At 30.0% G+C, this 11,830-nt stretch overlaps 1 protein-coding gene across 3 annotated transcripts; it reads left to right on the top strand.

Moving 5' to 3' along the window:
* On the top strand, positions 7,181–11,085 carry LOC104707041 (cyclin-H1-1-like). Of its 3 annotated transcripts, XM_010423291.1 has the most exons (14): positions 7,181–7,508; positions 7,772–7,949; positions 8,363–8,413; positions 8,492–8,570; positions 8,681–8,793; positions 8,887–8,960; positions 9,072–9,192; positions 9,293–9,361; positions 9,601–9,642; positions 9,791–9,868; positions 10,221–10,279; positions 10,411–10,495; positions 10,624–10,715; positions 10,805–11,085. In XM_010423291.1, exons 2-14 carry the CDS (start codon positions 7,890–7,892, stop codon positions 10,887–10,889), a joined length of 1,008 nt encoding a protein of 335 aa, XP_010421593.1. In that variant the 5' UTR covers positions 7,181–7,508; positions 7,772–7,889; the 3' UTR covers positions 10,890–11,085. The 3 variants fall into 3 exon arrangements, with proteins under 3 accessions (XP_010421593.1, XP_019083976.1, XP_019083975.1); XM_019228431.1 differs by having other exon boundaries at positions 7,784–7,949; positions 10,624–11,085; XM_019228430.1 differs by having other exon boundaries at positions 10,624–11,085.

Raw genomic sequence — 11,830 nt, 5'->3', positions numbered from 1 at the left:
CTGCTTCTTGTTACCACCTCTTCCTTTTATACTTCTTAGAGTTCTCCACAAACCCTAGGTTCCACAAGCTTCTTCCTCTTTTCTTCTGGGTAAAAGCTTGTTCTCTTTTTGTCAACTTGACCCATACTTTTGTTCCTGTCACACCTAACACAAACATGCTTTTCTGACACAGTCGTTCCACTATTTGCTGCAACTTGACGCTTTTCCGCTTTGTTGCACTACACAACCTCTTCACGAGGTTTACCTTGTTTCCAGCTCTGTTGCACTACACAGCCACTACAAGTTGTATGCTCTATTTTCAGCTATGTTGCACTTCAAGTATACTCAACTGCTAAAACCTATTTTTGCTCTGTTGTGCTTTTCAGGTTTACGCAGCTGCTAATGAAAGACTTGTTCTCATGAGCTTAAAGCATGACTGGTTGAGCTCTCACTTCTTGGATCTTCTCGATAAGACTCCAAGGTTCAGCATGTCACTTCATTCCATTTGACTTTATATTGAGCTGTCTTGGCTGAGTTAGTATTCTTTGATTCTCTTCATGAGGAATCATTGCGTCTGTGTTTGTAGCTGATTACACATGCTCCATCTTGTTCACTGCTTCTATGTCTGAACATGTGTTTGTATCAGACTTGTTCACTGCATGAATCTGTGTCTGTACTCTTGGTTGTATCAGATTTACTCATTGTTTCTTGATCATCTCTCTTGTGTTGTATAACCAGTAACAACACCAATATATCTTCATATCGTTCTCCCGTATGCTTTCTTTAAAAATCCCACAGACTCTACATCTACGCCCAAATAACCACAAAATCAAAATCGGTTGCAAGTTATGAAACAAATTGAGTCATTCTTTTCTCAGAAAAATCACAATTTTTTCATTGAAACTTGGTGCCAAGTTTACGAGAATCCGGCAAACTCTCCAAAAATTTCCCTATAAACATTTTTTTTGAACCTTTGTTTAAAAAATCAAAATCGGCAAGAGATGGTATGAACGTATTACACTTACCACAAAAGTAATTGATTACGCTTTGTCTTCACTTCCACACAAATTTCATCTCTGCATATCGAACAGATCGATCGTCCTTACCCTCATTTACATCCGCCATGACAAATGATTTTGTAGTGTGACTAGTGAGTGAGTTATTTACAGAAAGATATATGTGCGTACAAGTCGTCGTCACTCGACTCGCTTCCTCTCATTGTTTGTCATCTTGTGCTTTTAATATTTTAATTTCTTTCTTTTTATTACACGTGGAGCTTGGCTCAATTTTGCTTTAAACCAAAAAAAATTATGATGATTTCAAAAAATTAAAATTAAAACCCTAACAAATTATAGTGCTCATTCGATTAATGTTGTTAAAATTTATAGTGCTCATTCAGATAGTTGAACTGACAAATCTTAGGCTAAGGAATTGAAAACAACTTATGATTAGTGCTTATGATTAAAAATTTGAGAATTTCTCAAATCAACGGTTGTTATATTGGTGCTTATGATGAACAAATTTTCCATGAATCGCAAGTTATTAGATATTTCAAAAAGTTTCTTATAAATCAGTTCTGATTGCTTTTAATATTATAGAGTAACTAGATAAAGCCTGCGTTATTACGCGGGTAAAAATTAAAAAAAATATATTAAGAATAATTAAATAGTAATATACATGTTTTTAGATTTTATCTTGTAACATTTTAATATTAAATATGAACCTCTTATATTTCATTCTAATACACTCTCATTTCCATTATATAAGAGTTTTAAGGCTTTTTTGGTCTATTTTATAATTTTCTCAAATTTATATATATATACAATATTTTGTTAATATAATAATTTATGACAATTTGAATTATGCAGTATATTTTCATATTGGTTGAAGTTTTACTGTTTATTAATCATTGTGCTTTTACCCAAAAACTCTTATCGGACAGGGAGTACTATTTCAATATCTATATCATCATAATAAACCATATTTTAAGTTTAATTACACATTTCATCTCAATGCATAGAACTGGGGCTGTTATTGGAGAGGTTATTTCTAAATCCATATGGAATTGTACAATTCTAAAAATCAAAACACATGGATTTTGAAATAACATGTTTTATCCTTGGATTTGAATCCTTCTATTTTACACTTTCAAATCCATTCAAATCCACTTAAAACATAATGTGGATTTTGAAATCCAAAAACAAATCATTAAATGAATAACATGGGATTTTAACAAGTATTTGTAAATCATAGAACCAATAACACATAATTTTGATAAGTATTTTAAAATCAATGATTGAATAACACATGCTTTTTGTTTGGATTTCCAAATCCATTAAAATCATAGAACCAATAACCCCAAATATTTTATATCAAACACAATTTATACATCATATCTTATTATATAAAGTTTGGTTCTCAAAGTTAGTAACTCACCAGATCGTGACATGTGTGAGTTTTAACAACCAGAGATTAAAGTTAAAAACTCACCAGATCGTGACACATGTCAGTTTTATCGATTAAATATTCAAGTGAGTAACTCATCAGATCCTGACACGTATCAGTTTTAACGATCAGAAATCACATATCAAAGTTAGTAACTCATCAGATCTTAACACGTGTCAATTTTAACGATCAGAAATCATAGCTTTCAAGCTTGGTAAAACGATGCATTATATTAAAAAAACTTTGTTAATCCTAAAAGGAAAAGGAACATCCCTCTATATAAGCAAATAGATGATGACATATTTTTCACCAAACAAAATAATTTCGACTAGCTTTGTTTTTCTTGGTGAAATTTTATTCTTTGTTTTTTGTTGACCTTTTGTTTGACACATCATCGTTCTTGAACAAGTCTTGAAGGCAATTTGTTTGTTTTCTAATCGAAACAACTATGTATAAAGATTCCTAGATATTACCACATATTTTTGTCGTCGTTTCTTTGAATTTTGTTTCGTTTCTCAATTTCAGAATGCATACTACACAATCTTTGACTTTGAAGTGTTAACAAAGTTTCTTATGCATAATAACTAAGGTTTTTGAGATTACCAAATTACTCACGATATTATTATTATTTCTATTAATTTGCAGGACAAGTAGCATAAAAAAAAGATGAATACACAAATGCAAGATACCAACAGAGATTATATAACACTAGATCAACTAAACATAAAGCATTCTTATCGTACGTCTTACAAGAAAGTGGGAAGCAATAAATTTTTAAAAAAACAATGAGCTCATTGGAATAAAATTTCTCACAAAAAAAAATGTAAATACTCACTTTTATATAACACATAGATCGTCTCATATTATTCATCTAACAAAATAATTTATTCAAAAATATTGCTTTCAACTTTGTTCTATTGGTCAAACTTTTTTAATGGGAAGACAAATTTTCCTTATTTTTTTAAACCAAAATATACTCCTATTTTCTACTTTTTCAGTTTGGAATAGATAAGATTAATATATTGACCCAAAAAAATGAAATATTAATATATGCATCTTCTTTTTCTAATACTGTATTTTAAAATTTATTATAGTAGTTTTAGATTATTTTATTTAATTCATATTTTCATCTTTGAATTACTTGAGATTCATATATTACCGTGCTTAGAATTTTCTATTATGTCAAATTAGTTTTCTTCTAAATTATCAACCTTGATTGGTTGGTCATAGACCTTTTTTTTTTGTGCAAACATAATTTTTACCATTAGTTCAATCTCAAAAGGAGATAAAGAGGAGAATGTTATCGACCTAATGGTTGGATAAAAATCAAACAAAAGCCTATAATAAACATAGATAGATTGAAAAAACATAAATCGTTGTTGATAGATTCATAGGAGCTTGGAGATAGATGCTACATCATGATGTGTCAAAGAAACTTCCATGAAATACATTGAGATATATAACATTAGTTACTATCAAAAGATTTTGTGACGTTGTAAAAAGGCATTTAGTTTCATTGGTTACTAGAGCAAGCCACTTTGAAATAGCTAAAAGACGTGAACATGTTCTCTCCACAAAGGAGGAGGACAGAGCCGAGGTTCTCTCTATGGTGGAGGAGGTTGGACGCAAGGTTATTTCCCCAAGGGAGGAAGGTGAGGGAGGTTAGACGCAAGATTATCTCCCCAAGGGAGGAAGACGGAGCAAAGGTTCTCTCCATGGTGCAGGAGGTTGGACGCAAGGTTTTCTCCATAAGAGAGGAGGGCAGAACCGAGGTTATCTCATAGTTAGTTATACACTATTGTAATGTAATTTATTTTTCATTCAAAAAAATTTGAGCCAACAATTTTAGTGATTAAAGAAACTATGCAAAAGTGAAAGTAAAGATACATATAATAGTTGGCTTAATTTATTCATATAGACATTTTCTAGGTAGTGATAAATAATATATTTGTAACATACAATATACCTAGGTATAAAAAATACACTTTAAATAGTAATATACATAAAAGATTTGTATATGGATATAAATCATTGTATTATAGACAAAAAAAATTATAAATAATGTACAATAAATTTTCATATATTTTTATTAAATTAAAATTTATTTACAAAATATACACCCGCACAATGGACATGTCCTTATCTAGTCAAATATATATCTTAGTAAGAATTGAAAATACAAATAAAAATTAACAAAATATAATTCGCAAAAAAATTGAATCAACATTATTTAAGATATATTTGTTATCTCATAAGTACTAATTTTACCTAATGTATTAATCAATTTTAAATGAGTGAAATTGATAAAATAAAAACATATATAAAGGTATAGAGACATTCTCATCAAATAACTGAAGATTAATTCCTATAAATTATAATTTATTTTGAATTATCTTATGTTTTGACATATGCATTACAAAAATACATTTGTTGAAATTATAAAATCAAACATTAAAAAATTACTAATATTCTTAACTGATTTTTTTTAAATGATACATAATAATATTTAAAATAAATATATTCTAAAATAAATTTCATCGTTAGACATACAGTTTAATAATCACATTTAACTATCTATTTCATCGTAAAACCATAATTCACTTCTTCCTGGATTAGAGTTAAAAATTTAATAACAGAAATAATATGAGCATTATATAAAATTATATATATATTGGTTAGTATTTTAGATTTTAATAATAAAAATAAGCAGTAAAAAAAATCAGTTAACATCCCCAAAAATATCCTAAATATTATTCTTCTATATGTCATAATTTCATAAGTAATACTTTTGTCAATTTTCATCAATTAACAAAAAATTCAATCCTACAAACTCATTTTTTCTATTTTTGTTTTTAGGTTTCTCATATTACTACATGCATTAAAATCTTTAAAATAAAACATGTAAAACTATACTAATACACATCTTGTATTGATTTTTTTTTAAAGTTCATTATTCTTTCCAGGTTTTGTGTACTTACTTACAGTAAAAATTAATATTACAACTATAAATATAATTTATATCCTACTAAAATTATGTTAGATAACTTATGTTATTCTTTTTAACTTTGTTATTCATTGTTTATTAATTAATGTACATGCTTAATAAATTAAGTTTTTGCTTACACATGTCAAATTTTATTGAGAACACACATATAATATAATTAGCATACAATGAAAAATATATTGATTTTGTTAGTTTTCTTTTTTATTTAGAAAAATAAATTTTTTCAAATATAAACATGTAAAATTTTGTAAAGATATAATAAGCATACAATGAAAAATATATTTATTTTGCGAGTTTTTATTTTATTTAGAAAAATAAATTTTTTCAAAGATAAACATGTAAAATTTTTAAAAGATATAATAAGCATACAATGAAAAATATATTTATTTTGCGAGTTTTTATTTTATTTAGAAAAATAAATTTTTTCAAATATAAACATGTGAAATTTTGTAAACATAATTAGCTTTCCTACATATTTGAAACATCTAATCAATATATTTGACACATGTCACGATCTTTTTAATGAGTAATTTTGACATCACACTTTATATAAAAAAATCATGGTGATTTCAAAAAATGAAAATTAAAGCCCTGACAAATTATAGTGCTCATTCGATTGATATTGTTGTTAAAATTTATAGTGCTGTTCGGATAGTTGAACTGACAAATCTTAGGTTAAGGAATTGAAAACAACTTATGTGAGTCAAACTTGGAATAAAATCATGGATTAGACCAAAAACTATAGTTTAATTATTCACATTAGTTTTGCCGCTATACTGTATCACAATTTTATTTAGAGTCTACAATAATACACATATATTAGATTATGACCCGCGGTATACTGCGAGACAATTTTTTTTTTAATTTTTTTTAATGTACTATATAAATACTAATTTTGCTAATATACTCTTTTGTTAATTTTAATGATTTAGTATATAATTCGTGGTATACCACACAACATTTTTTAAAAAAAAATACAATTTGAATTAAATTAGTTTGATTCGACATATTTTATATTGGTGTTGTTAAAATAGTAAAATAAAGATTTAACCTATATTGAAGTATCATATTAATGATATTTTATTTTTTAGTATTATCAATTCAATCATGTAATATCATATAACCCGTCATGTAATATAACTCGTTTGTGTTATTTTGAAAATTTAATATGTTTAAATATTCATAATTTTAAACTTTTTATTAAGTTTAGATATATCAGTTATAAATTATAAACTTCTTAAAATTCTATAATTTACTATATACGGTAAATTTACGATATAAGTATGTTGAACACACAATTTTTATATTAATTGAGTAATATATGTTCGTTTAAAAAAAAATCAAATCACAATATATGCAGGATAAATATACATTTTTATCAACTTTATGTATTATATGATGATTCACTATATTTAAATTTTAAAATAAAATAAAAAATGATAGGAGAATATTTTTTTTGATATAGAATAAATCTTCTAAATATCTATATTAATTATAGAATATTATATATATAGATATTTAAAATATTTTAATTCTGTTTGGTTATAAAGATAATAAAGAGAATTAACTAAACTTGTTTGGATATGAAAATAAATATTAATTGACATTAAATGTAAAAATTTTTCAAAACTGATTTTTATAAGCAAAAACTGGTGCAAAAATACTAGTATAGATATATATGCCTTCAAATTAAAGACTCCTAAAAGCCCCAAAATAAAGGCTTTAAACCCTTCACACACACAGTCACACACACACAAGTGTAACATTTTGAAAAATTCATCTAAATTTAAAATCAAAATTAAATTAGGGTATCACTTAAGGGATTAGGGTTATTGCTTTGGAGCAACGATGTTTTGTACTGCTAAGTAGTTTAGCCCGAAGATTCTTCTCCGAGCGAAGCACACACAAGCAGCGAATACAAATCTGTATTTAGGCATTATCTGGCTTCCCTTATCTGGTGGCTATACCGTCGCGTCTCGGAAGAAGAACGCATATAGTACATTGAGGCGGTCCTCCCACTGAATCCCTCATCCCTTTGTTTGTTTATTCGCCTCCTTGTTCGAATTCGAAATTCCCAAAGGTTAAGACTTTTCTGAATCCTCCTTCCTTCAAACGATCTCTTTATCCTCCTGATTAGTTGTGTTCTGTAGCATTCTTCTCTTTGTTAGTGATTTGATTCCAAACTTGTAATTTTGTAAAGACCACGACTTTAGAATAACTTCAACTTAAAAAATCAAATTCAGCGTCTTTTCAGTACATCTTGATCGTGCGTGTTCTCTGTTGAATGTTGTTTACCCTGTCTACGTTTCGACCTCTAAAAAATCTCTCTTTCCTTTATTGTAGATTGTTTTCCAGAAAGATAATTGCGATCAACAGCGTGTGGATTTGATCCCAAAGAAGTACTTTTTTTTTTTTCTTCACTTGGCAATTGTTGGAACTCGTTGGGGAGCATTCAGTAAGAATGGCGGATTTCCAGACATCAACACAACGAGCCAAGTGGATCTTTACTCCCCAGAAACTGGTAATCTGCTTTATTTTTCCATTCTCCTTCTTCTGATCACTTTTGGTTTAAGAGAAGCAATTACGATATCATTTGTTTTAACCAGTTTCTGAGGGTCTTTAGAATTTTATCTTCATCTTTAAGGTTTTCTTTGCTTTGATTGCATCCTATAGATTACCTTTGTCTGTGTGTTTTTTGTTTTGCTTGGGCTAATGTGAAGCTAAATGCAAGTGAAACTGTTCGTTGTTCATTGTTCAACAGATTATTTCTTTTGTTTTTCCGTCTTTTTTGACGCAAGAGAGTCTGATTATTCGAGCATTAGAGGTTTAGAGCGAGCATTTTGAACTCTTGTTACTTTATGCGTGCTCTTGTTATTATCTTTACTTCTTGTGTAGATATGGTATTGCAACTAAGCTGTGATGTTATAATTGTAGGCGGAGAGGTATAAAGCTGCTAACCAGAGGGCAGTGCAAATGCTGGATAAGGTGTGCTGATTTTGTGTTGATATTGAAATTTTTTTGTCTCTATTCATGTTAGATTTTTAACTTTATTTTCATTCTTAGTGTGGAACAACCCGAGTTGAAGTAGATGCCAGTGGATCACTAACATATCCTAAAGATAAAGTTGATGCAGGAGATCAAGGTTAACTTTTTTTCTTCTTATGCATGCTTTGTTCAATATCTTCATACGTATCATTATAGCTTTGTTAGTCTAAGTTTTAAGTATGTTTTGTTTTGCTTCTTTACTCTCAGCTGATAAGAAGCTTAAGCCTATGAACGTTGATGAAGAACGGTTCATGAGAGCATATTATGAGGCAAAGGTCCAAGAAGTGTGCAGTGCCTTTAAATTTCCTCACAAGATTCAGGTGCATTACTCCTCTTTGAGATACAAGTTTATATGAAGTTAAAAATAAAATACTTCTCTCTGTATTCATGTTTTTCTTTCTAATATTTTGTAGGCAACAGCCCTTCAATACTTTAAAAGATTTTATCTGCAATGGTCTGTTATGCAACATCATCCAAAAGAAATAATGTATACTTCTTCTAAATCCTTAAAATGGTCAAATGCTTTTACTTTTTTCTAAGATAATAGTTTGAAACTTTTATTTATCAAATTATGTTAAGCATTTTGAATCTATGACAGGTTAACCTGTGTGTATGCCTCTTGTAAAATAGAGGAGAATCATGTATCTGCTGAGGAAATAGGAAAGGGGATTAATCAAGATCACCTCATAATTCTCAAGTATGAGATGGCTGTTCTTCAGGCATGATATGAATCAATTAATCTGTTTCAACTTCCCTCTGTTTATTTATCCTTGTTCTTTCACTATTCTTCTGTTCATATTAGATTAACTTTATGTGCAGAGTTTGGAATTTGATCTGATTGTTTATGCACCGTATCGTGCAATCGAAGGTTTTGTCAACAACATGGAGGTAAATCAGCCTGTCTAAATTTTTGTAGCTTTTCTTATGTCATCACGAAACTCTGATTGAGTTGACTGGAAATTATGTTGTTGCAAGCAAAATTCTGAATGTTATCTTCAACGAAAGAAGTTGGTGAACCATAATAGGAAATTGAAGCTTTTTAATACTTTCATTCGGTGTGTGCAATTTTTCATTCTTGTTACACTTCATGTTGTTTCGAAAAGTGACATCATCCTATCATCTTCTAGGAATTTCTTCAAGTTAGAGATGATGAAATCCAAAAATTGAAGGTATAGTCTCTTCATATCCCCTTAACCTTTACTAGTTCTTTTAACATGTGTAACTGAAGTTGGGATCATAACTGCAAGTCGTTTTACTTACGGGCCTTACTAAAGTTTCATTTTCTCATACTGGCATAACGTTTCAAGTACTCTGCAGAGTTTGCTCGAAGCTGCGACAGCAGTAGCTGATAAAGTTATCCTCACAGATGCTCCACTCCTCTTTCCTCCTGGCCAGGTGGCATGATACTTTCTTTTGTCTCCCTTGCTTTCTTTTTTTTTTGAATCAGATTGAAGATACATAATAAATTAATAACTCATCAAAGAATCTAGTTGAACTCATGGTTTGGCATATTTCAGTAACGCTCAAATATGCTACTCAAGACGTGATGGTTTTTTGTTTTCTCTTTTACAGATATATAGGTGAAAACTGCGTTGATTAATATTTATAATTTAGTAGTTTAGCTTATCTTAAAAGACTTACCATGTACCTTCTTTCAGCAGTTATGTTTCTTTTGGCGTATATGTAACAATACAAGTATCACAAAGTGTTGAATTATTTCTCAATTGTTAGATGTGTGTCCTTGCAGTTGGCGTTGGCGTCTTTAAGTATTGCAAATGGGGCTCTTCGAGTGATCGACTTTGATAGGTTATTTCTCTTCTTCTATATCCATCTCGATGATATTTAATCTCCTGGCCCGTAAACAAACCATTTGGCTTAAGAGAACCTGCGATGATATTCAATAGGTTGGATTTTCAACTAAATTGCATTTGGTGCAGGTACCTAGAGAACATTGTTTCTCAGCGAAACTCTGAGCACACGACTTCAGAGCTTACAAAGTTACTTGATGACATTGAATATTTGGTATGCACTAACTTTCAAATTTTCACAGAACAATGAAACGTGCATATCTCTTTCTTCTTCTTTTTTTGACACAATGAAACTACCATATCTGAAAGGCAGATTAATTATATACTCTCTCTTTTTTTCAGGTAAAGAACTACAACTGCCCAACTGACAAGGACATGAAGCATATTAACCGGAAGCTAAAATCTTGCCTAGGACATGGTTCCTCACATGAAGAGTACATCAACCTTTCTACTTTTGAATCTTTAAACCACTTTACATATTTCATAGTTGCAATTGACGCTTTTCTCTATTCAATTTCCTCAGGAGTAGTAAGAAACGGGAGAAGAGGTCAAAGCACAAGTCACACAGGAGCTCCAGTGCTACACCAAACGAGGCACCCATAGGTTAAATTCCTCCTTCTGCCATTTGCAATTTTCCCTTGGCACGTTGTTTAGTTTTAATCTTATTGAATGAGAAAATCCTCTCCCCATGTTGTTGTTCTTACTAGTATATTTGAACAGATCTGAATAATCTCATGTTGGAAGTTTATGTCAACCCAAAAAGTCTGTTTATTCTGAAGATGTCTATGAAACCTTTAAACCCAATTCAAAGCTACCATTTAAGTTTTAAGTTTCGGGAGTACACAACAATCTTCCCAATGGTTTGTTAGATACACAGATCACTGTGAATTGAAAACTTGATGTAATTTTTTATCAGTCATTCTGGTTGTAAGATAAAAAATGAATAGTTGGTTGCAAACCTCATTCTGGTTCGATAATTGGAGTGAGTTGGGACACAGTTACATACAAGGGGTGCTTATTAGGTGAAAGAGGGTTCATTAACCTCTACAGCCAGCCACAGTGGGCGATGTTATCGCGCATCTCACAGGCGCAAAAGACATATATGTGTTGAATCAAATAGAAGAAGAGATAGATAGAGAGGCGCATGCATGTTCTGTTCCTGACGTAGCATTATGGAGATATGATGAAGGTAAGTTTAAGCCGACAAGTTTGCTACATATTTGCATGCCTCAAGCCTAATGATCATAACAATTTCTTCTAAGCTAATAAATTAATTACTTCTGTCTTTTGTACATAAACGATTAATTCCTTTGTATTTATATTTGTTGTAAAATAAAAAAAATTGGATCTTTATTGGAGTTTTGGAGGCATGCAAAATAGTAGCAACATGTCCTTGGTGTTCTTTTCTTTGATGGATGGTGCCGCTAATAATATAAACAAAGACGCTAAATTAATACTATTGTTTTGAAACTGTTTTCTTCCTCCTTATTTTTTTTTTGTTTGTTTGTTTTGGCTTCTTTCCTCAAATCTCCTCCGCTCAACGGAACAA

The sequence above is a fragment of the Camelina sativa genome, chromosome 8 (assembly GCF_000633955.1).
Source record: "Camelina sativa cultivar DH55 chromosome 8, Cs, whole genome shotgun sequence".
Classification (NCBI taxonomy): domain Eukaryota; kingdom Viridiplantae; phylum Streptophyta; class Magnoliopsida; order Brassicales; family Brassicaceae; genus Camelina; species Camelina sativa.
The sequence above is the reverse complement of the archived record's forward strand: the minus strand, read 5'-3'. Positions and strand labels throughout refer to the sequence as shown.

Excerpts from the sequence above, each read along its gene's own strand:
- LOC104707041 (XM_019228431.1), top strand. The coding sequence starts at position 7,890 with ATGGCGGATTTCCAGACATCAACACAACGAGCCAAGTGGATCTTTACT. Across the intron at positions 8,794-8,886 it reads AATTTCCTCACAAGATTCAG|GCAACAGCCCTTCAATACTT; the intron begins GTGCATTACTCC and ends AATATTTTGTAG. Across the intron at positions 8,961-9,071 it reads CATCATCCAAAAGAAATAAT|GTTAACCTGTGTGTATGCCT; the intron begins GTATACTTCTTC and ends AATCTATGACAG.